At 42.1% G+C, this 25,393-nt stretch overlaps 1 protein-coding gene across 1 annotated transcript in view; it reads left to right on the top strand.

Moving 5' to 3' along the window:
* Positions 1-24,749: 24,749 nt before the first annotated feature.
* The window catches only part of CB4H12orf75 (chromosome B4 C12orf75 homolog), a 76,941-nt gene continuing 76,297 nt past the window's right edge, over positions 24,750-25,393 (top strand). The window contains exon 1 of the mRNA XM_047867348.1: positions 24,750-24,902. Coding sequence (XP_047723304.1) covers positions 24,750-24,902 — 153 coding nt within the window. The remainder of the gene's footprint in view (positions 24,903-25,393) is intronic.

The following is a 25,393-nucleotide window of genomic DNA, read 5'->3' on the forward strand; positions in this document are numbered from 1 at the left end:
TAATATGGACACACAGTGGGAGATGGTGGCTTCCATAATATGCTTCCCTTGGCCTTGTTTTGAGCTGCTAAACCCCCATGCATAGTAGGTCCGCTGGAATTCTGTACTCCCAGAGCATGAGGAATACTACATGTGAATGAAACAGCAAGATAATGCAGCCACAAATACTGCACATATTTCCACTGCTCACATGCCTGCTCCAATGTCCCACTGGACTTCACTTACAGGGCACAAGTAGAAAGAAAAAATTATTAAGAATTTCAAGATGGCCGACAGCAGAACAGTAAACCAAGCCCATCTTATCATGGAATCCCGGGGGAACGTACAGAGTTACATCAGCCCAAGAAGCTAGTCCTGCTTCCTATTTTCCATAGGGTGGGTTCAATCCGCTTCAGAGGAAATACTGGACCCTTCACGATAAAACCTGAGCCTCATCTTTTTCCTTTATCCTGTCAGCGACTTTCTCTGCCCACAGAATTTTTTCTCCTGCAAGGATGAACATCTTAGTATTTTCTCTCACACCATTCTCATTGCCTGAGATGTCTCAGACCCTCTGCTCATCTTAAGTCTCAATGCAAAGGCCCCCTTCTCGGTAAAGACTGTCTTCATGCCCCCAAGAAGACTGAGTTCTTCTGCATTTCCCTGCACTCTGAGACAGCCTGTGGTCATCATGCATTGCATCACCATTGCTAAGACTGTAAGCTCTTTGGGGACAGGAATAGTCTCTTTTCTGATTTGAGTTCTCAGTGTCCAGCAGGGTGTCTGGCAAATGAAGGGAGATCACACAGTGGAATAGTTATAAGTGGAAAGAATGAAACAATGCCTGGCAGTAGGCATTCATTCACGAAGCCATTCTTTCAAAAATATCTACTGAAAGCCTATGAAATAACGGGGTCTGTGCCATATCTGTCCTTCCTTCAACAAATAGTGTCTACAGCATGTCAGGACTTACGTTAGGAGCTGGGAACACAGGGTGAGCAAGGCAGGCAGAGGCCTCTTCCTTCTAAGACCTTACACTCTAGTTGGCTCTCAGTAAATGTCATTTCACCTCCTCCCCCTTTCCCTGCCCCTCCCAAGAGGTAACCAAATCAGTCATACATATTTTAAGGCTTTCTCTGCTTCCACCTTCTGCTCTGGATTCCCTTTCTCTGCAACATTCTCGGCTACCAAAAGATGAATGTTTGATCATGCCAGAGCTGTTAGGTTTTCTTTTTTGTTTTCAACCACTACAGAGGTTAACGTGGAATGGACATGAAGCCAGCTCCGTAACCCCTGCACCAGCCTGGGTCATCTCACTAGATTATTCTGGAGGTTATTCCCCTGAGGCTCAACAAAGTCACTAACTGCTGACCACTGTTTTCATTCCCTTCCTCTCACCTAATCACTTCTCTCACACATTTGAGGTTTGTGTTCTTGTGACACATACCATATCTGGTCATGAAAACTGTGTGTGTCTCATTGGGAGTGCAGCTGGCTCCAGAGCTCAGCTCAGGCTAACCGGAGAGAGGACAGAACTGTTGCCTGCGTGCTGGAGTTCTCGCTGACATAGGCCATTTTCCCTTCTCCCTTCTCTTCTCCCTGACCCTCCCTGTAGAAGTGTTTTCAGCGGAGAAGAATGTTATGAAAGTCTTCTTTATACAAGTACCCTTACTCATACGGAGCTTATGTTACCCAGTGTTCTCTCAGCTGAGATGAAATGTTTCATCCTTAATCACGGCTAAGAGGGGAAATATTTTGGAAAGTCTGAGCAAACTTACTTCAGAGACTATTTATGACTTAGAGAATTCAACTGTAGAAATCTTTTAGGTGAAGAAGTTGTGGAAAGGTTATACTATGGACAGAATTGTGTCTCCCCTGCCCCAAATCATATATCGAAGCCCTGACCCCAATGTGATGATATTTGGAGATGGGTCCTTTGGGAGGTAATTAGGGTTAGGTGGGTCTTGAGGGTGGGCCTCTCATGATGAAATTAGTGCCTTTACGAGGAGAGGAAGAGAGAGAGATTCTCCCTTCCCCCATGTGAGGAGACAGTGAGAAGGTGGCCACCTATAAGCCAGGAAGAAGGTTCTGACCCGGAACTGAAATGGCCAGCACTTTGATCTTGGACTTCTCAGCCTCCAGAGGTCGTAATTAATTTGTACACACTTCGGTTAAGTGCTGGTGACTGCTGAATAGTTTGAGTCCCTCCAGGGCATGTCAGAGGCTAGACTGACCGCATCAACCATTGTAGCCACTCACTGCACCTTATTGATTTCAATGATGACTAGGGTGGCTCACTCAGTTGAGCGTCCAACTTGGGCTCAAGTCATGATCTCACAGTTTGTGGGTTCAAGACCCATGTCAGGCTCTTGTGCTGACAGCTCAGAGCCTGGAGCCTGCTTCGGTTTCTGTGTCTCCCTCTCTCTCTGCCCCTCCCCTGCTCACACTCTGTCCCTTTCAAAAATAAATAAACATTAAAAAAAAATTTTTTTTAAATGACTGACTCCAGCTGAGCTCTGACGCATTGAAAGTGACAATGGATTGCTGGATCCAGTGACTGCTTGAAATCATTCCCAATACATGGATAGGTTTTCATAGAATTCTTGTTCCTAAAGAAAACATTGTTATGGAGAACTCAGCTCTTAGCCACAGCATTTTGGCTCACTTTGCTCCCCCAGAAAGTGTTGGAGGAGGTAATTGGGAGGACATGACCAGCAGTCGACCAGCAAGCTGGACTCAGGCAATCAGAGGCTCCTCACCCTCTCCCCTGTCTGTGGAATGTATATTCTGCTCACTGTTCCCACAGTGGGAGCTGTTCCGCGGACATAGCCTTGGGACAGTACGATGCTGTTGAGACCACCTGGATGGTGTACGTGACCAAACCAAGTTAAGGCCTATATATAAATATGAAGATGTTGGTGGGCAGGGATTGACTCTCTCATGGCCACTCAAATAAGCCTCATGAGTAACTTCCCTTGCTTATTAAACCTGCCACCTACCAATCTGGAGTGGCTTGCCTCTTTCTTCCACCTCTCTCTGCCCTCCATGTATGGGGCCAGTTTGTGGACCAAGGTCACTGAAGATTTAAACAAGGCAAAGGGATGATTCATCTCTAGCTCGAAATTGCTCTCTAGCACTTTTACCTATCAAATACAACACTTTGCTTGGCATAGAATGATGATAATAATAGCAATAATAATAATAGGCAGTGATACCTTACACAAATGGAGGTCTAATACATGGCAGATGTTGTGCTAGGTATCTATCTATCTATCTATCTATCTCAACAGCCGTCCAAGATACATGCCATTATTTCTGTCTTGTGTGTTAGGAAACAGAGGCCTACCTAGCGAACTTGGAGGTGGGTTTGAGATTTGGATTCAGATCTATCTGATTCCAACGCACATGCTTTGCTCACATACTGCACTGCCCCCCTGCATCCAAAATATGTTTCTATACCCGGATCCTGCTTTCTGGGATACTATACAATTAACAATTGAAGTTAGCAACACACAATTCTGCTGGTCCAGAGAACAATGAAAATGTGTCCTGAAGTAGGACTCCTCTTGCAAGGATTCCTGTGATCCAGCATCTCAGGAACAAGGTGTGTGCCCCACATCATCAAATTGCCAGTTTGTCATTAAGAGAAAGTGTTTTTGAGGAGAGTTAGAAAATCTTGGGGAAAGAGAACATATGTTTTCTTCACTTTTTAAAATGTTTTTTAATTTATTTTTAAGACAGAGAGAGACAGAGCCTGAGCAGGGGAGGGGCAGAGAGAGAGGGAGACACAGAATCCGAAGCAGGCGCCAGGCTCTGAGCTCTCAGCACAGAGCCTGATACGGGGCTTGAACTCACAAACCTCGAGATGATGACCTGAGCTGAAGTTGGATGCTTAACCGAATGAGCCACCCAGGTGCCCCTTTATTTTTTTCCTTATTAAAGAGAGTAGACTGGATGTAATGAATTCTATTCTTGGTGTGTCAAGGCTATTTTTTATAAGCGTGAGTTGTGATTGTCTAACATAAATAGCGTCATCCCTGCAGCTATTGTGGGCTGCTTATAGGGAGATTTTGCCTCTGTTAGCCGGCACGGGTCACCTTGTTTTGCTTTGTTTCTGTTGCTTCTGCCTTTATGCCTCCTTTTATGCAGTCAGCCGTCACTTTTCCTGATGTCAAAGGGATTTCTTCTCATAGTATTTCTCCACTTCCCCAGTTCCCAATTTACTATATCTAATCTGCTATTCTTCAAAAACCATCTTGAGTTTATTGAATCGGGAGCTTTGTTTTTCAAAGAACTTTAATCACAGGGAGGAAGGGTGTACCGTGGCCTCCATATTCTTGCTGGAGGCAAAGTATGCAGGCTTATGAAGGTGCTCATCCTTGCCACTATCTTCTTTGTTTTTTTTTCTAGATTTGTGCCCATGTTTTAGGTATTTCAACCTGCTGCAAGTCTGGTCTTTGGACAAGATGTCATTACTCATATGGCAATGATAGATGCTTTTACTTCCAAGGAAGAGACAGCCTTACCCAAACTGGCTTAAACAATAAGGAAATGTGTTATCTCATATGACATTCAGTCCAGATAGGGCAGGCTTCAGGGTTGCTTGATTTAATGACTCCACGGTGTTATCAGAGACCCAGATCTTTCTATCTCCTAGTTTCCATCTCTAGAATGGCTCGTGGTTATGAGATGGCTGTCAGCAGCAATGGAGGCCTCATCTGACGGAAGTGAAAGAATCATTGCTACAAGCATGAAATGTAAGTTCTTCTCTTTAATCTGCTTGGCCAGTTTAAGTAACAAGCCCACCTCTGGACCAATGACATCTGCTGGGGGAATTCAGTGCTCTGATTGGCCTAGACTAAAAGTCAGCAAATGCTTTCTAAAGAGGACCAGGCACGGGGCGCCTGGGTGGTGCAGTCGGTTAAGCGTCCGACTTCAGCCAGGTCACGATCTCGCAGTCCGTGAGTTCGAGCCCCGCGTCAGGCTCTGGGCTGATGGCTCAGAGCCTGGAGCCTGTTTCCGATTCTGTGTCTCCCTCTCTCTCTGACCCTCCCCCGTTCATGCTCTGTCTCTCTCTGTCCCAAACATAAATAAACGTTGAAAAAAAATAAAGAGGACCAGGCAGGAAATGTTTACTTAGGTTTTGGGAGCCCCACAATCTCTGCCACACTACTCAACTCTGCGGTTGTATCACAAAAGCAGCCAGATGGAAATAATGGGTGTGGTTGTTTTCAAACAAACATCATTTTCAAAAACAAGTAATAGGGCCACGGGCTGACCTCTGGTCCATACTAACAAGGATCCACCCCTGAGCCTAGAGATGAATCAGTGTCTCCAGAGTCAGGTGGGGTAGGACTGGACATGTATGAAGACCCAGGGCATGTTCTGTTGGGAAGGAAGGGGGTGCCAGTAGCGGCCAATGGTTTACTGCACTGCCCTTTGCAGGAGTGGAGTTTAAAACCAATACCACATACCTTTTTCAATGGCCATGAAGGTAGAGAGAAGCACTTTTGAATGCTGGCTGACCATATGCATTTGATACAGCTTATCATTGAACTGATCACTTTAAGAACTGCTCTCTTCTTGCTGGGTCTTTCCTTACCTGGGGGCTCTAGCCTTACACACTTCCTGGAAGGTGACAGGTTCTCCTGAGTCTTTCCACTCCTTTCTTAGAAACACACTCTCTCCTCCTCCCTACTATTCTCTTGGTTATATCCTAGTCATCCCTTAAAACCATGCTGCATCATCTTGGAAACCTTCCCTAAGGTGGGATCCTTCTCATTTAAGGTCCACACAGCCCTGTACATAACTCTATTAAGGCACGTGACACCCTGTGCTGTAAAGATCTGTTTACAGGTGGGTTTTCCCACCTGGCTGCACCATCCATTTGTTCCATTGTGTGTCGCAGTCCCTGGTTGACACAGGCCTTGCCTTTAGCAGTTCCTCAATACGTGTGCCTTTTTTTTTTAGTAGTTTTATTTTTTTAATGTTTATTTTTGAGAGAGAGAGAGAGCAGGGGAGGTGCAGAGAGAGACAGAGACATAGAATCTGAAACAGGCTCCAGGCTCTGAGCTGTCAGCACAGGGCCTGACACGGGGCTCAAACTCACAAACCGTGAGATCATGATTTGAGGCGAAATTGGACGCTTAACTGACTGAGCCACCCCGGCGCCCCTATCAATATGTGTTTCTCAACTGAATGAGCATTCATGTCTTGGATGATGAAAGGAAACTAATTATGTGTGAGGTGATATCATTGAGATCAGAGTAGGAACATGGATACAATAAAACCTTGGTTTGTGAGCGTAATTCATTCTTTGCAATCCAAAGCACTTGTATATCAAAGCGAATTTCAAGAGCCATCGGCTCGGTTGTGATCACGTGATATTTGGAGTCACGTACTACACCTATTGCAAGACATCGCTCCTTCATCAAGTTGAAATTTATTAGAAATATTTGCTCCTCTTGTGGAACACTTGCAGAACGAGTTACTCGCAATCCAAGGCATTACTGGTACGTTATTTTTGTTCCGAATGCTTTTCTCGTTAAATTGGAATTACTGAAGTTTGACCCCTCTGGTCTCTACACGTGAGTCAGATTTGATGGCTTCCATGCACCTGTGTCATTAGGTGTGACTTCAGCTTCCATTCTGCAGCTCTGCCTGTGCTGTGAGACCCCGCCCAATCCCTATTCCCATATTCACACGCCCCACCCCCAATCTACACATGAAGAAGTGAGGTTCCCTGGCTTCTGGCTGCTATAGAGAAGTCAGTGCAGGAGGTTCTGACTTTTCAGTGCTCTCTGGATTTCTTCCTGAGGTGTGTCCTTGCTGAGAGTGGAGCTCCACTCCTGAATGACTTGGGACTGAGTGGATTTGCAAGGTGAAGCAAGCACACCGGTGGGCAGAGGAAGGTTTCTCCAGAACCCCTCCTGCAGCAAGTGTCCAGGAGTGGGCTTGGAGGGAAAAACCACCCTGCCCTGGGGCCTGCCTGGTTGTGTAGCTTCTCTAATCTTCGGCTATCCCACTGATAAGGTGAAGATAACAGAAGTCTCTACATCATAAGATTTTTATGAGGATTCAGTAAAATAACACATGTATAGTTACTCCTTGCTTCCTGGCATACAGTAAGTTACCTATTGGCATACAGTAAGCGCTCAATAACAAGCTACTAATAGATACCCAAAATGTGCATGCATGTGTGTGTAACTGATGATTTTAAGAAATTTAATTTTCCGGTCTAGAGATTCCAGATATGACTCATCTAAACCTCTCGGGCAAGGTTTTCTTAATATGAGACATTACGAAACACACCAACTAAGAAGCAAGAAAACGCAATTCAAGATCAGGATTAAGTTCAGCTGTAACAGCAACTTCAATTAACCATGGTTTAAACAACACAGAAGCTTGTGTTTCACATAAAAGCCTAAAATTGGCAGTCTCGAGCTGGTATGGCGGCTTTATTCTATGACGTTCTTAGAGATCCAGGCTCTCTGTAAGCTTTTTTCTCCCCAGTTTTTTTAAAAAAAATAATTTATTTACTTTTTAAATTTATATCCAAGTTACTCAGTATATAGTGCAATAATGATTTCAGGAGTAGATTCCTTAATCCCCCTTACCCATTTAGCCCATCCCCCCCTCCCAAAACCCCTCCAGTAACCCTCAGTTTGTTCTCTATATTTAAGAGTCTCTTATGTTTTGTCCCCCTGCCTGTTTTTATATTATTTTTGCTTCCCTTCCCTTATGTTCATCTGTTTTGTATCTTAAAGTCCTCATATGAGTGAAGTCATGATATTTGTCTTTCTCTGACTGATTTCGCTTAGCATAATACCCTCTAGTTCCATCCACGTTGTTGCAAATGGCAAGATTTCAATCTTTTTGATACTCTATTGTATATATATATATATATATATACACACCACATCTTCTTTATCCATTCATCTGTCGATGGACATTTGGGTTCTTTCCATACTTTGGCCATTGTTTATAGTTGCTGCTATAAACATTGGGGTGCATGTGCCCCTTCAAAACAGTACACCTGTATCCCTTAGATAAATACCTAGTAGTGCAATTGCTGGGTCGTAGGGTAGTTCTATTTTTAGTTTTTTGAGGAACCTCCATACTGTTTTCCAGAGCGGCTGCACCAGTTTGCATTCCCACCAGCAGTGCCAAAGAGATCCTCTTTCTCCACATCCTCGCCAACCTCTGTCATTGCCTGAGTTGTTAATGTTAGTCACTCTGATAGGTGTGAGGTGGTATCTCATTGTGGTTTTGATTTGTATTTCCCTGATGATGAGTGATGTTGAACATTTTTTCATGTGTCAATTGGCCATCTGGGTGTCTTCTTTGGAGAAGTGTCTATTCATGTCTTTTGCCTATTTCTTTACTGGATTATTTTTTGGGGGGTATTGAGTTTGACAAGTTCTTTATAGATTTTGCATACTAACGCTTCATATGATACGTCATTTGCAAATATCTTCTCCCATTCTGTCGGTTGCCTTTTACTTTTGCTGATTGTTTCCCTTGCTGTGCAGAAGCTTTTATTTTGATGAGGTCCCAATAGTTCGTTTTTGCTTTTGTTTCCCTTGCCTCTAGAGACATGTCGAGTAAGAAGTTGCTGTGGCCAAGATCAAAGAGGTTTTTGCCTGCTTTCCCCTCGAGGATTTTGATGGCTTCCTGTCTTACATTTAGGTCTTTCATCCATTTTGAGTTTATTTTTGTGTCTGGTGTAAGAAAGTGGTCCAGGTTCATTCTTCTGCATGTTGCTGTCCAGTTTTCCCAGCACCACTTGCTGAAGAGACTGTCTTTATTCCATTGAATATTCTTTCCTTCTTTGTCAAAGATTAGTTGGCCATATGTTTGTGGGTCCATTTCTGGGTTCTCTATTCTGTTCCATTGATCTGAGTGTCTGTTTTTGTGCCAGTACCATACTGTCTTGATGATTACAGCTTTGTAGTATAGCTGGAAGTCTGTGATTGTGATGCCTCCTGCTTTGGTTTTCTTTTTCAAGATTGCTTTGGCTATTCGGAAGTCTTTTCTGGTTTGATACAAATTCTAGGATTGTTTGTTCTAGCTCTGTGAAGAATGCTGGTGTTATTTCGATAGGGATCGATTAAGGGTATAATCGACAAAAAAAATTATATATATTTAAAGTATACAACTTGATGATTGATACATTGTGAAATGACAACCACAATCAAATTAAGTAATGGATCCATCATCGTATAGTTACTTTTTTGGGGTGGGGGGGTAGAATCCTTGAGATCTACTTTCTTAGCAAATTTAAAGCATATATTATTATTAACTATACTCACCATATTTCCACTAGATCCTCAGAACTAATTCATCTTATAACTGTAAGTTTGTACTCTTGGACCAACATTTCTCCATTTTCCTCCACCTCCCAGGCAACCAGCATTCTATTCTCTTTTTCCTATGAGTTCGACCTTTTGTTTTGTTTTGTTTTTTTAAAGATTCCACATAGGAGAGGTGCCTGGGTGGCTCTGTCAATTAAGTGTCCGACTCTTGATTTTGGCTCAGGTTGTAATCTCATGGTTTGTGGGTTCAAGCCCCGAGTCAGGCTCTGTGCTGACAGCTTGGAGCCTGCTTGGGATTCTCTCTCTCCCTCTCTCTTTGCCCCTCCCCCACTTGCGATCTCTCTCTCTCTCTCTCTCTCTCTCTCTCAAAAATAAGTAAATAAACATTAAAAAAAGATACCACATACGAGTGGAGTATACCATATCTGTCTTTGTCTTACTTAATTTAGCATACTCTCCTCCAGGTTCATCTATGTTGTTATAAATGGCAGGATTTCATTCTTTTTTATGTGAAATATATAAGAGGCCTACTCGGCTTGAGCCATCAGATCTAAGTTCCAGGTGGTAGGAAGTAAAAAAAGGGCAAAGAAGAAAAAGTAAGTGTTACATGCCAGTTCTCTCTCTTTTTATTTATGGGGCACCTGGGCGGCTCAGTTGGTTAAGCATCTGACTTTAGCTCAGGTCATGATCTTATGGTTCATGGGTTCAAGCCCTGCATTGGGCTCCGTGCTGACAGCTCAGAGCCTGGAGCCTGCTTCAGATTCTGTGTCTCCCTCTGTCTCTGCCCTTCCTCCACTCATGCTCTCTCTCTGTCTCTCTCTCAAAAATAAACATGAAAATTTTTTTAAAAAATTATTTATTTAAGTAATCTCTATATCTAATGTCGGGCTCCAACTCACAGCCCTGAGATTAAGAGTCACACACTCCCCACAGCTGAGCCAGCCAGGTGCCCCCATGCCAGTTCTCTTTTAAGGAAGATTCCTGAAAGCTGCCATGGGACACTTCAGCTTACATCCTTACAGCCAGAATTGAGTCACGTGGCCTCACCTAGCTGCAAAGGAGGCTGAGAAATCCAGTCTTTATTCCGCATTGCCGTGCGCCCCTCCCAAAGTCAGGACTTCTGTTGCAATGGAGGAAAAGGGAAGATAAATACCGAAAACAATCTTTGCCACAAAACCCCATCCGTGTCTCCTCGTAATATTCATATGCTTAGCGACTTTGAGCGAACTCCCCCAAATTTCACTGTATTCTTTGTGATACATTCAATAAATAGGGCATTATACTTGCACCAATACACAGGCACTAAATCTAGGCACTGCCGTACAAGGATAAATAAGAAAAAGTTTCTCCCCAGATGAAATTAGTACAATGTTTCACGTGCTGTACCAGTGGGGGTAACAGAGTGTTACTAGACAAAGAGGAAGAAATTTTTAAAGCTTCTGGAGGTCATGGGGGAGGGTCTGAGGATGCTTCAAAGAAAACGGCTTTTGTTTGGGATGTTGGCAGATAAAGAGAACCCTTCTAGAAATGAGCAGATACAAGCCAAAAATCAGTGGCTGGGAGCATTCTCAGATGTAGGCAAGAGATTCTTGGCTCAACTAAGTGAATTCAAGCAAAGAGTTAGGGAGAAATGGAAAAACCCTCTCCCTCCCCATTCTGTGCGCCCTAAGGGGCCAGCAGGAAAGAATGGAATACGATGATTTTTTTTTTTTTCAATGATGAAACTTGGCTAGATCACTTACTGCCTTAGTCCAAATTCTTTCCCCTGAAATATTGGATACTTTTCATGCTGAAGAACAAATACAGTATAATGTGAATGGGGCAGAGAGCCCCTTCTAAGAGACAGATCAAGAGTATCGTGCTGTAGAAATAGCAGATGTATGCATGATATAAAGTTTCTTCTAAAATAATAGAAAATAATCTCATTGAAAGAGTGTCAGAGGTCTGGGAAAAAATTGATGCCCAAAATGTGCGTGCGTGTGTAATGATGTTAATAAAAGCAATCTCACCTACTTTATTATTACGAATGGAGAAATGGAGTGGTAATGTTAAATAGCTTTCCCAAATCATGGGGCATTATTGTGGAAAAAACTCCAACTTTCTCATTCTTGGCAATGTTGTTGTTTTTTTTGTTGGTTTTTTTTTTTTTTGTTTTGTTTGTTTTTTGTTTTTTGAGAGAGAGAGCACAAGCAGGGGAGAGAGGCAGAGAGAGAGAGAAAAAAAAATTTTTAAGCAACCTCCATACTCAGGATGGAGGGACCTAAGGGATCATGACCTAAGCCAAAATCAAAAGTCAGACGCTCAACCAGGCACCCCCTCATTCTTGGCAGTGTTTGGTTCCCCCAGTTACTAAGCCTCTTTTGAATGTGGACATAGGGTTATTTCCTATGCTGCATTCATGTAACATTTCAAGTTATAGTTATGTAATTTTTCATTACTCATTTAACAAATATTTCTTGAGCACTTAATATTCATGTCCAAAATCTATGTGGTGGCTTTAAATCTTCTATATTGCCCAGGTTCATCCCAGGTACTACTTTTTCAAGTGGAGTTGTTTGTTAGGTGGCTCACATCGCATTTCCTCATGCAGAGGAGCAGTGAATTTTATGTTCCCATGGCTTAGGGATCTCTCTGGGAAACTGATGGATGTTGGGGGAGGTCTCTCCACACACTGATGCACCCAAAGGCATAACCTTAGGGACTGACTGACAATTTTGTGGCCCATTCGTGGGCTCTCTGGGCCCTTAAAAACAAGTCACAGATTGGGGAGTTGTACCACTAAGATTCCCTCTAACTGGGAATTCCAGGAATCATTTGTGATAAGAACCGGCTGGCCTCTACCTGTTTGAAGGTCAGCTGAATAAAACACCAACACCGGTGGAAAGGTCTCTGTCAACCACTTGGGGACTCCTGCTATAGGCAGAGAAATCAGGGAATGAAAATCTTTTCAAAATGTGAAATAGATCCTCTTACCTGTTCAGACTACGGTTCCCCCATTACGCGCACTGTAAAATCCAGTCTTTCCCATAGCCTGAAGGTTCTACCTTATCTGGCCCCTGCCTCGCTCCACCCCTGCTCCTGACTCCCTTCACTCCAACAACGCAGCCCTATTGTCTGGTCTCAAGCTCATGAAGCTGATGCCTGTCTCTTCTGCTTGGAGTTCCCTTATTCCAGACCTTCTCATGGAACCTCTTCCTGCCATTCAGGTCTCAGTCCAGGGCTCTTGCCCTCTGAATCTAAAGGAGCCCCATTCACTCTCTATTGTTTACAGTTATTTTATTCCTGGCACTTGTCATTGTCACACTTTTCTTCTTTCTTTATATGTTTATTGTTAATTCTGAACCCAAAGGATGGGATCCCAAGAGAGTGGGAGGGATCTTGTCTGTCTCATTCCCTGCTGTATTCTCAAATTTTAGGACAGTACCTAGCACACAGTTGGTGCTCAATATAAAAGTTATCAAATAAACGAACAAATAAATAGATGAATGAGGGCAGTAGTAGAGAAACTTGCTTCCTTTCCATTCTAATTTCATCCTATTAACAGAAGAAATGGTTTGGGGAATGAAGGATTTATACAGAGAAAGTCCATGGATGGTCTCAGCATCAAAGTGATGCGGTGTAGTGAGCCTACAGAATCAGGAGTCAGACTTGCCGAGTTCAGTTCCCAGCTCTGCTGCTATATGACCGCTGGTAAGTTCTTTGAACTCTCTGCAAAATGGACATGATGGCAAAATCACCTGTCGTTGTTTTGAGTGTTCAATGAACACAAACAAAGCTCCTAGGATAGTGACTAGCCCATACTAAATTATTATTGAGCAGATGTTTGGTAAACTTCAAGCCTCTTCTTGCATGCCCACCTTCTGCCCCCACCTCTGGTCAGCTTTCCCAAATGCCAAGCATTGCCTAGGAAGACTGGAGGCTACCCCAATTCCCGAACTCTCCCTATGACACTCCCATGGGCTAAAGAAATTTCTAAGTGCCTTGGGTTTAACTTTCATTCCATTCCTTTTTCTCTTACTGAAGAAAACACTTTGGAAGACAAGGGTGGTTATTACAAGGACATCGCGAATCTTTTCAAACTTGAAAACAAAAGTGTAAATCATTAGAAAAGTTGGTCATCTCTGAAGTGACCAAGACAAATGAGATTGGAGAGCCACTGGCTTCATGAGATACTGAGAAAGGAAGGGATTGAAAATGAAATGAGAAGAAATCTCTGAGCAGTGACACTTGTGGTCCCAGGCTAGAGCTGATGACCTTGTCTGCAAGTGTCATGGAAGCAGGTCCCAGAGAGGAATCTTCCCTGAATCCCATCTGGGACGTTACACTGTCCACCAACCATAATGGAATTGGATCCCTTCTCCTCCATAGGGGAAATGCCAAACATGTGTCCTCAAGTAGACAGAAAGAGAAACCATCCCCTTAGTAATAAAACATAAATGGTTGACACCAAATGCCTTCAGCAACATAATTAATTAAAAACCGTTAAAGCTTGAAAAAGTCTATTAGCAGAGATAAGAATAAATAGCCCATATACCCAAAGCTAACAGAAGGAAGAAAATAATAAAGATTAGTTCAGGGATTTAAAAAATAAAGAATAGAAAAGAGACAGAGAAAATCAACAAAACAAAGAGTTGGTTCTTCAAAAAGAGCAACAAAATTGACAAATCTTTAGCTAGATTAACTAAGAAAGAGAAGAGAAGGGTCACATAACTAAAATCAGAAAGAGCAGACATTACTACAGATCTTACAGAAAAAGGATTATAAAAGAGTATTATGAGGGTGCCTGGGGTGGCTCAGTCGGTTAAGCATCCGACTTTGGCTCAGGTCATGATCTCTTGGGTTTGTGAGTTCTAGCTTCACATAAGGCTCTCTGACATCAGCACGGAGCCCTCTTCAGATCCTCTGTCACCCTCTCTCTCTGCCCCTCCCTTGCTTGTGCATGCAACTGTGTGCACACGCACATGCACGCTCTCTCTCTCTCTCTCTCAAAAATAAACATTAAAAAAAGAGTACTATGGGGTCGCCTGGGTGGCTCAGTCAGTTGAGCATCTGACTTCCGGCTCAGGTCATGATCTCGCGGTGTGTGGGTTCGAGCCCCACGTCGGGCTCTGTGCTGATAGCTCGGAGCCTGGAGCCTGCTTCAGATTCTGTGTCTCCCTCTCTCTGCTCTTCTCTGCTCTCTCTCTCTCTCTCTCTCAAAAATAAATAAACATTTCAAACAAATTAAAAAAAATAAAAATTAAAAAATTAAAAAAGAGTACTATGAACAGCACTAGCAAATTTGATAAGCTAAATGAAATAGACAAATTCTTAGAAACTCACAACTTACAAAGACCAACTCATGAAGAAATGTAAAATCTGAACAGACTTATAACTAATAAGAAAATTGAATCAGTGTTCAAAAACCTCATCTCCTGTCTGGCTTAGAGCATAGGACTCTTGATCTCAAGATTACGACTTTGCGTATGCAACGGGCACAGAGATTACTTAAAAAACAAACAAACAAAAAACCTCACAACAAAGAAAAGCCCTAGGACAGGATGTCTTCATCAGTGTAATGCCCTAAAGATTTAAAGAAGAATTAACACAAATCCTTCTCCAACTCTTCCAAAAACCTAAAGAGGAGGGACACTTTCAAATTCATTCTATAAGGTTAGCATTGACCTGATACCATAGCCAAACAAAGATGTTGCAAAAACAGAAAACTACAGATGAATATCCCTTATGAAAATTGAGTAAAAAATTCTCAACAAAATGCTAGCAAACAAAACACAACAGGACACGAAAGGATTATATACCATGACCAGGTGGCATTTATTCCAGCACCACAAGGATGGTTCAACAAATGAATATCAGTTAATGTAATTCACTACATAAACAGAATGAAAGGGGAGAGCAAAAACACTTGAAAAATTCAATAGACTTTCATGAAAAAGAATACTCAAGAAACTAAAAATGGAAGGAAACTACCAGTATTAACAAAGATCATATATGAAAAGCCCAAAGCTAACATCATACTCAATGGTGAAAAATTAAAACTTTTCCTATAAGATCAGGAGTAAGATCTGACTGCAATTGCCTTGATCCCATCAATTCAACATAGTATTGGAAAAAGCAAGTAGGCAAGAATTAGAAATAAAAGGAATTCAAACTGGAAAGGAATAAGTAAAAGTATCTCTGTTTGTGGAGGACATAATCTTTTTTTAATATTTATTTATTTACTCTGAGAGAGAGAGAGAGAGAGAGAGCATGAGCAAAGGAGAGGTAGAGAGAGGGGGAGAGAGAGAATCCCAAGCAGGCTCTGCACTGTCAGCATGGAACCTGACATGGCGATTGATCCCATGAGCTGTGAGATCATGACCTGAACCCAAATCAAGGGTCAGATGTTTAACTGACTGAGCCATCCAGGCACCCCATGGATGACATAAGCTTATATCCCAAAACTCTAAAGATTCCACACATGCATACAAACTGTTAGAGCTAATAAATGAGTTCAGCAAAGTTGCAGGATACCAAGTCAACATACAAAAATTAGTTTCTCTTTGCACTAACAATGAACAATCTGAAGAGGAAATAAAATAAACAATCCCAGGGGCACCTGGGTGGCTCAGTGGGTTAAGTGTCTGACTTTGGCTCAGGTCACGGTCTCGCTGCTCATGAGCTCAAGCCCTGCGTCAGGCTCTGTGCTGACACCTCAGAGCCTGGAGCCTGCTTCGGATTCTGTGTCTCCCTCTCTCTCTGTCCTTTCCCCGCTCATACTGTCTCTCTCTGCCTCTCAAAAAATAAATGAATGCTAAAATAAACAATCCCATTCACAATAATATCAAAAGGATAAAATACTCGGGAATAAACTTAACCAAGGAGGTATAAGACTTGTACACTGACAAGCACAAAACTTTGTTGAAAGAAATTAAAGAAGCCCTAAATAAATGGAAAGATATACCATGTTCATGGTTAGAAGGCTTAATATTGTTGAGATGCCCATGTTACTCAAAGCAGTCTGGAGATTCAGTGCAATCTCTTTCAAAATCCCAATGACATTTTGTGCAGAAATAGAAAATTCCATCCTAAAATTCAGATAGAATCTCAAGGTAACCCAAATAGCCAAAATAATCTTGAAAAAGAATAAAGTTCGTGGCTTCACACTTCCTGATTTCAACTTACTACAAAACAATAGTAATGAAAGATATAAAGCCCAGTGGAGTAGAATAGAGAGTCCAGAAATAAACTCTTACATATATGTTTGAATGATTTTTAACAAGGATGTCAAGACCATTCAATGGAGAAACAATGGACCTGGGAAAACCGGATACTCACAGGCAAAACAAATGAAGTTGAAGTACATAATTCTCTTTCTATGTTGTGTTCTATCACAATCCTCATTTTTTGGTTTTTGTAAAGTCCTGCAAGGAGGTACTCCTAAAGACTAGTTATAGATCTGAATTCTAGTTCTGTATCTGCACTAGGTTACTTGACTGTCTTAGTTTGTGTTCTTTCCAAACCAGACTCCATGACAAGGATTCGAACATAAGTTGTTTCCTTGGCAAGTGCAAGGAAGGTGGGCAGGTGCTCCAGGAAGGGAAAGAAGCCAGTAAAGAGTGTGTTATGGAACCAGCGACTTCAACAACTGACATTTAATTCCACAGAAAAATTCTGGGCAATGGTGTAAAACACACATCTCGGAATAATCCTACACAAGGGGCAAGGGACTTGGACATGCTGTGGGAGGAGGAAGAGGCTGCAGGAATTTTCTGGTGCTTCTGGCCTGCTGCAAGCACATGCCAGCTAAAGGGCCTTCAATAGTTCCAAAAAGAACCTTGAGGTCCCTACATGTCCTTGCCGGGAGCTCTGTCAGCCTGACTACAGAGCTGGGTGAGGGCTGCAGGTGGGACATCCAGAGCAGCTGTCAATCAAGGCAGGCTAATCTGGTTCATACCCCAGCCCTACCATCATTAGCTGTAAGATCTGTGCAAAGTTTACACCTTTCTTAAGCCTCAGTGTTTAATCCTAAAAATTAACACCAGCCTTTATGAAGTTGTTGGGAACATTAGTTAAGAAAATGTGTGTCAAGCGGTGCCTGGGTGGCTCAGTCAAGTGTCCAACTTCCACTCAGGTCATGATCTCTGTTGGTGAATTCGAGCCCACGTCCACCCCCTTAAGGGCTTTGTGCTGACAGCTCAGAGCCTGGAGCCTGCTTCAGATTCTGTGTCTCCCTCTCTCTCTGCTTCTTCCCTGCTTGGGATTTGTCTTTCTCTCTCTCTCTCTCAAAAATAAATAAACATTAAAAAGAAGAAAAGAGGGGCGCCTGGGTGGCTTGGTCGGTTAAGCATCCAACTTCGGCTCAGGTCATGATCTCGCGGTCCGTGGGTTCAAGCCCCACGTCGGGCTCTGTGCTGACAGCTCAGAGCCTGGAGCCTGTTTCAGATTCTGTGTCTCCCTCTCTCTCTGCCCCTCCCCTGTTCATGCTCTGTCTCTCTCTGTCTCAAAAATAAATAAACACTTAAAAAAAAAAAGAAAAAGAAAAGAAAAGAAAAGAAAAGAAAAGAAAAGAAAAGAAAAAAGAAAAGAAAAGAAAAGAAAAGAAAAGAAAAGAAAAGAAAAGAAAAGAATATGCATGTCAAGGTGCACCTGGATGGCTCACTCTGCTGAGGGTCTGACTCTTGATTTCAGCTCAGGTCACTGTCTCACAGTTCATGGGTTCAAGCCCTGCATCGGACTCTGTGCTGACAGTGTGGAGCCTGCTTGAGGTTCTCTCTTTGTCCTTCCCCTGTTCACGCGTTTTCGCTCTCTCTCTCTCTCTCTCTCTCTCTCAGCTCTTTCTCTCTCAAAATAAGTAAACCTAAAAAATATCTATTAAAAAAAAAAGGGAAATGTACGTCAAGTAAACCCTGGCACATAGCAAGTGCTCAATACATTATATATATATATATATATATATATATATACACACACATATATATATATATATACACACACACACATATATATAAAATATATAACATATAATATATATATATGCTATATACACACACAATATATATATATTCTCTCTCTTTCTTTCTCTCCACTATATATATATAAAGTTCTGGGGGTAGCGAGACCAGGCAAACTGCCTTCTTGTTGAAAGGTAGCTTTTTTTTTTTTTTAATTTTTTTTTCAACGTTTTTTATTTATTTTTGGGACAGAGAGAGACAGAGAATGAACGGGGGAGGGGCAGAGAGAGAGGGAGACACAGAATCGGAAACAGGCTCCAGGCTCTGAGCCATCAGCCCAGAGCCTGACGCGGGGCTCAAACTCCTGGACTGCGAGATCGTGACCTGGCTGAAGTCGGACGCTTAACCGACTGCGCCACCCAGGCGCCCCGAAAGGTAGCATTAATAAGGCTTATTTTGGTCGAGGGGTGCCGCCTACTACCAACCACATCGGGAGCGGAAAGGCCCATTTGTATGTCAGACCATCACCCTATTGAGTATATACAACACAAACAGGATCTAGATTGTGATTCCAGAGCTTTCTGCAACTTTTGAAAAAGTAACACAAGAGAAATCACGTGGCCTGGCAGATGGCTTCCTGGCCCTCTCTGTCCTCAGTCTGTGGTTTAGTCCCCTACCCAAGTCCCAGTTCAAGCCTTCCAGGTACCGGATGTGTGACCCTCCTCCCTGGGCAGCAGACGTGGGGAAACTGGGTGTGGGGGTGGGGAGGGTGCTTGCAGTTTTCCAAGGGAACCATTTCCCTCAGGACACCTGAAAGACCTCCGTGTGCTCTTTTTAGTTTGTGGCCGTGGGTCATTCCATTCCTAAACCATGAAATCTGCCTGGACAGAATGCTATTAAAGAGAAAATCTTTGTTTACAAATCCTCTAAAGGAACCAGATGTAAATTGTTGATTTACCTGTGTGCCTATTTTTCAAATGGAAAAAGAAACATCTTTTAAAAAATTGCTCGTCATACAAAACATATTGACATTACAGGTTTATCCTGTTTTTTTTTGTTTTTGTTTTTGTTTTTGTTTTTATTTTTTGCTATACTATTGAGAGGCTGAGGAAAGTCCTGTTACCTTTAAAATTCTTTTTGTATTAAAAAAAGGGACTGGAAATAGCTACATTTGGATGGTTCAAGGATATCAGAGTGAGGGGCGCCTGGGTGCTCAGGTGGTTAAGCATCTGACTTTGGCTCAGGTCACGAGCTTACGGTTTGGGAGTTTGAGCCCTGGATTGGATTCTGTGTTGAGAGTTCAAAGCCTGGAGCCTGCTTCGGATTCTGTGTCTCCCTCTCTCTCTGCTTCTTCCCTGCTTGGGATTTGTCTCTCTCTCTCTCTCTCTCTCTCTCTCTCTCTCTCAAAAATAAACATTAAAAAAAAGAAAAGAAAAGAAAAGAAAAGAAAAGAAAAGAAAAGAAAAGGAAAGAAAAGGAAAGAATATGCATGTCAAGGTGTGCCTGGATGGCTCACTCTGCTGAGGGTCTGACTCTTGATTTCAGCTCAGGTCACTGTCTCACAGTTCATGGGTTCAAGCCCTGCATCGGACTCTGTGCTGACAGTGTGGAGCCTGCTTGAGGTTCTCTCTTTGTCCTTCCCCTGTTCACGCGTTTTCGCGCGCTCTCTCTCTCTCTCTCTCTCTCAGCTCTTTCTCTCTCAAAATAAGTAAACCTAAAAAAAATCTATTAAAAAAAAAGGGAAATGTACGTCAAGTAAACCCTGGCACATAGCAAGTGCTCAATACATTATATATACATATATATATAATATATAACATATAACATATATATATGCTATATACACACACAATATATATATATATTCTCTCTCTTTCTCTCTCTTTCTCTCCACTATATATATATATATGTATATATATATATGTATATGTATGTATGTGTGTATATATATATATATATATATATATATATATATAAAGTTCTGGGGGTAGCGAGACCAGGCAAACTGCCTTCTTGTTGAAAGGTAGCTTTAATAAGGCTTATTTTGGTCGAGGGGTGCCGCCTACTACCAACCACATCGGGAGCGGAAAGGCCCATTTGTATGTCAGACCATCACCCTATTGAGTATATACAACACAAACAGGATCTAGATTGTGATTCCAGAGCTTTCTGCAACTTTTGAAAAAGTAGCACAAGAGAAATCACGTGGCCTGGCAGATGGCTTCCTGGCCTTCTCTGTCCTCAGTCTGTGGTTTAGTCCCCTACCCAAGTCCCAGTTCAAGCCTTCCAGGTACCGGATGTGTGACCCTCCTCCCTGGGCAGCAGACGTGGGGAAACTGGGTGTGGGGGTGGGGAGGGTGCTTGCAGTTTTCCAAGGGAACCATTTCCCTCAGGACACCTGAAAGACCTCCGTGTGCTTTTTAGTTTGTGGCCGTGGGTCATTCCATTCCTAAACCATGAAATCTGCCTGGACAATAGTTCTTTCACTGAAAGAAGAATGCTATCAAAGAGAAAACCTTTGTTTACAAAACCTCTAAAGGAACCAGATATAAATTGTTGATTTACCTGTGTGCCTATTTTTCAAATGGAAGAAGAAATATGTTTTAAAAAATTGCTCATCATACAAAACATATTGACGTTACAGGTTTATCTTGTTTTTTGTGGTTTTTTTTTTGTTTGTTTTTGTTTTTGCTATACTATGGAGAGGCCGAGGAAAGTCCTGTTACCTTTAAAATTCTTTTTGTATTAAAAAAAGGGACTGGAAATAGCTACATTTGGATGGTTCAAGGATATCAGAGTGAGGGGCGCCTGGGTGGCTCAGGTGGTTAAGCATCCGACTTTGGCTCAGGTCATGAACTTATGGTTTGGGAGTTTGAGCCCCGCATTGGATTCTGTGTTGAGAGTTCAAAGCCTGGAGCCTGCTTCGGATTCTGTGTCTCCCTCTCTCTCTGCCCCTTCCCTGCTCACATTCTTTCTCTCAAAAATAAATAAACATTAAAAAAAATTAGGGGTGCCTGGGTGGCTCAGTCAGTTGAGCGTCCCATTTTGGCTCAGGTAATGATCTCACAGTTTGTGAGTTTGAGCCCCGCTTCCGGCTCTGGGCTGACCGCTTGGAGCCCGGAACCTGCTTCAGATTCTGTTTCCCTTTCTCTCTGCCCCTCCCCCACTCATGGTCTGTCTCTCTGTGTCTCTCAAAAACAAATATTTAAAAAAAATTTTTTTTAATTAAAAAAGAAAATATCAGAGTGAGAATCTGATTTGGATTTTAAAGGCTATCAATGTCCCAAGCAACATTGTTGGTGACTACTTTGCAAGAGTACAAGCTAAAAGATACAAACTGTTCAATAAACATAGAAAATTACTGAGTTTGGAAAAGAGTGTCACTTTCTAGCTATTGCTGCTGAGAAGTGCTTTGCAGCATCTTCTGGGTATTTTAAAGCAAATAGGTCAAGATTTGCTTTCTGGTTTAAGGTAAGAGCAACCTGAGCCACAGCCAGCAAATGTCACTGGTTCACTTTTCACATACTCTTCCTCAAGAACATCATGGAAAGTCACTAGTTTGATGGGTCTCCTTCTGATATTCTTTAGTATTACCCTTTTGTTCATAGACTGATTTCATTCAAGCCTTGTCAACGAGTTGTTACTTTTGTTTTTTTACCTGCTAATTTCTCCTAACTTAGGTTTCATAAGCTGTGTCTCATGATACATTTTAACTCTTCTTGATTTCAGCCTTTTTACTTACCCAGTTACTCCAACTATCTAGTACGTGTAATACACAAGGTTTCACACCCTATCCTGTTCAAAGAAATGACCAGAAAACCCCAAATAGAGTTCTTTTTACTTGCAAACTCACATAAGCCCTCATTTGGGACTGAGATTTCCTATTTGCTTCTCCATTTGGCAGGGCTTTGATTTTTACTTCCTGTCTGGTTCCAGAGTTCATGCATTTTCTTTAATATCACACATCTCTCTGGTTGAGTGCAAAACTAAAAAAAAAAAAAAAAAAAAAAAAAAAAAGAAAACCTTTATCTTTTTTTAAAATGGGTTTTAAATTTTTTTTAAGTTTATTTATTTATTTTGAGAGAGACAGAGACAGCACGAGGTGAGGGGGTCAGAGAGAGAGAGACACACACAGAGAGAGAGAATCCTAAGTAGGGTCCATGCTGCCAGCGCAGGGCCCGATGTGGGACTCAAACCCACGAAGCCGTGACATCATGACCTGGGCGGAAACCAAGACTCAGATGCTTAACCTACTGAGTCACCCAGGTAGCCCCAAAATCTTTATCTTTTTTGTATGATTATATGATCAGTATTGCTGATATATCAGGACCAAGAGATAGGAAATTCATACCAAACAGCCAGCAGTAATCACCTCTGAAGCGCTTGAAATCGGTTGGGAAGTATTTTCATAATCTTAACAAAAATTTTTATTTCTTTCATTTACCTTTTCTAGTCATTTTGGAGTTGTTCCCCAGCACAGGTATTTAAGATGAAAAAAAAAAAAAAACATTCCTTACTCACTGTATTTGCTTTTATATTTACTTTCATTACCGCCATTGAAACATCTCGTTCCTACCATTTTCCCCACAAGTAGGTAGAATTTGAGCAAAATCAAGGCATAAATAGGCTTTTGAGGGCTGATCCAGGAACCCTACCCCTTAGAAATTGCTTTTATGAGAAAAGATGTTCCAATTCTAAAAAACCAAAACCAAACCAAAGCAACCAACCAATCAACCAAACAAACAAAAAAACCAATTAGAACACAAAATGCTTTTGTACTTTGGACATGGCTGATTTGTACCAGGTTAATGGAATGGATTGAAAGTAACATAAACTGAATTCATATCCTGGCTCTGCTTCCAGTTAGCTGTGCCATTTTAAGCAAGTTTCTGAATTCCGAACCTCTATTTCCTCTTTTATATCTTGGGGGAAATACATGTTAGCTACTGCAGAGGGCTGCTATGGGGTATGAATGATGCAATGTATATGAAGCACATAGTAAAAGCTCAACAAATACTATCAGGATCATGTTCCTAATGTCACCTTTAGACCCTGAACTACACAAGTTGGAACTAGAAAGATCAGGGCTCAGACCAAAAGTCCTTTCTAAGAGATACCCAGTGATTTATTACAGAGAGATTTGCACTAGTAAGGATTCCTTGTATGACCCTGGAAAATTTCAGTCTTTTGTGTCTCTTTTTTCTTCTTTAGGAGAGGTGTCATAATAATACCTGCCTCTCTCTTCTTTTTTCCTCCACCTTCATAGCGCTATACATGGATACATGTAAGACTGTATAAGTTTGATGTATACATTGTCATGATTTGACACATGTATATACTGAGAAGTGATTACTACAATAAAGTTAGCTGACACGTCCATCACCTCACATAATTACCACTCTTTTAGTGGTAATAACACTTAAGGTCTACTCTCTCAACAACTTTCAAGGATAAAATACAGCGTTGTTAACCATAGCCACCATGCTGCACATTAGATTCTCAGAACTTATTCATCTTATAATTGAAAGTTTGTAGGGGCACCCTGCTGGCTCAGTCAGAAGAGCATGTGACTCTTGATCTGGGGGGTAGTGAGTTCGAGCCTCACATTGGGTGTGTAAAGATTACTTCAAACAAACAAACAAACAAACAAACAAACAAAAAACAAACTTAAAGAAAAGGAAGTTTGCAGCCTTTCACCAACCTGTCCCCAGTTCCCCTACCCCCATCCCCTGACATCCACCATTCTGCTATTTCTAGAAGTTCAAAAACCTGCCTCACTTTAACTCACAGGACTACTGAGAAAATAAGGAAAGAGTCTTTGCTCAAGGTCTTTGAACTAAACAATGCCACACGTAAGGTGTCACGAACCTCAGACGTGGGCAACTTTACATATACACTCATTCTTCTTTGGTGAGTAGGCGGCTAAGAGCACAAGTGAGAGAGGGCGCTGCAGCCACGTGGATCTGTGCTGGGATGATTGGGTTCCTCACATTCCACACTTTCTCACAAGCTTCAGTAGCATTGAAGAACTTTGGAGATGGATTGATTCAAGAGCTGGTCCCAGCTCTGCCACTTACCAGCTATGTGACCTTGAGCAAGTCAGTTCATTGCTCATGGGTAATAGCAGTATTTCCCTCAGAGGGACATGGTGAGGATGAAATGAGATGTTGTACACGGCACACTTACAACAGTGTTTGACACAGGCTCAGCACTCAAAACATTAGCGATGATGATGGTGGTAATGATGGTGATGGTGATGATGATAGTAATGATGGTGGTGATGGTAGTGATGGTGGTGATGATGATGTTGGTGATGATACTGGTGATGATGGTGATGGTGGTGACGATGATGGTGATGATGGTGATGGTGGTGATGATGATGGTGGTGATGGTGATGGTGGTGATGATGATGGTGATGATGATAGTAATGATGGTGGTGATGGTAGTGATGGTGATTATGATGTTGGTGATGATACTGGTGATGATGGTGATGGTGGTGATGATGATGGTGGTGATGGTGATAATGGTGATGGTGGTGATAGTGGTAATAATAGTGGTGACAGTAACGGTGATGACAATGATGGTGGTAATGATTATGATGGTGATGGTGGTGATGGTAATGGTGATGGTAATGGTAATGGTGATGATGGTGATGGTGGTGGTGGTGATTATGATGGTAATGATAGTGTGATGGTGATGGTGATGGTGATGGTGGTGGTGATGATAATGGTGATGATGGAGATGGTGGTGATGGTGGTGATGATGATAGTGGTGATGGTGATAATGGTGACAGTGGTGAGAGTGGTAATAATAGTGGTGACAGTAATGGTGATGACAATGATGGTGGTAATGATTATGATGGTGATGGTGGTGATGGTGGTGGTGATGATGGTGATGATGGTGATGGTGGCAATGATGATGGTGATGACAATGGTGATGATAATGGTAATGGTGGTGATAGTGGTAATAATAGTGGTGACAGTAACGGTAATGACAATGATGGTGGTAATGATTATGATGATGATGGTGGTGATGGTGGTGGTGATGATGATGGTGATGATAGTGTGATGGTGATGATCATGGTGATAGTAATGGTGATGATGGAGATGGTGGTGGTGATGATGATGGTGATGATGGTGGTGATTGTGCTAATTTACTGCTTAACTG

Source organism: Prionailurus viverrinus, chromosome B4, assembly GCF_022837055.1.
Source record: "Prionailurus viverrinus isolate Anna chromosome B4, UM_Priviv_1.0, whole genome shotgun sequence".
Classification (NCBI taxonomy): domain Eukaryota; kingdom Metazoa; phylum Chordata; class Mammalia; order Carnivora; family Felidae; genus Prionailurus; species Prionailurus viverrinus.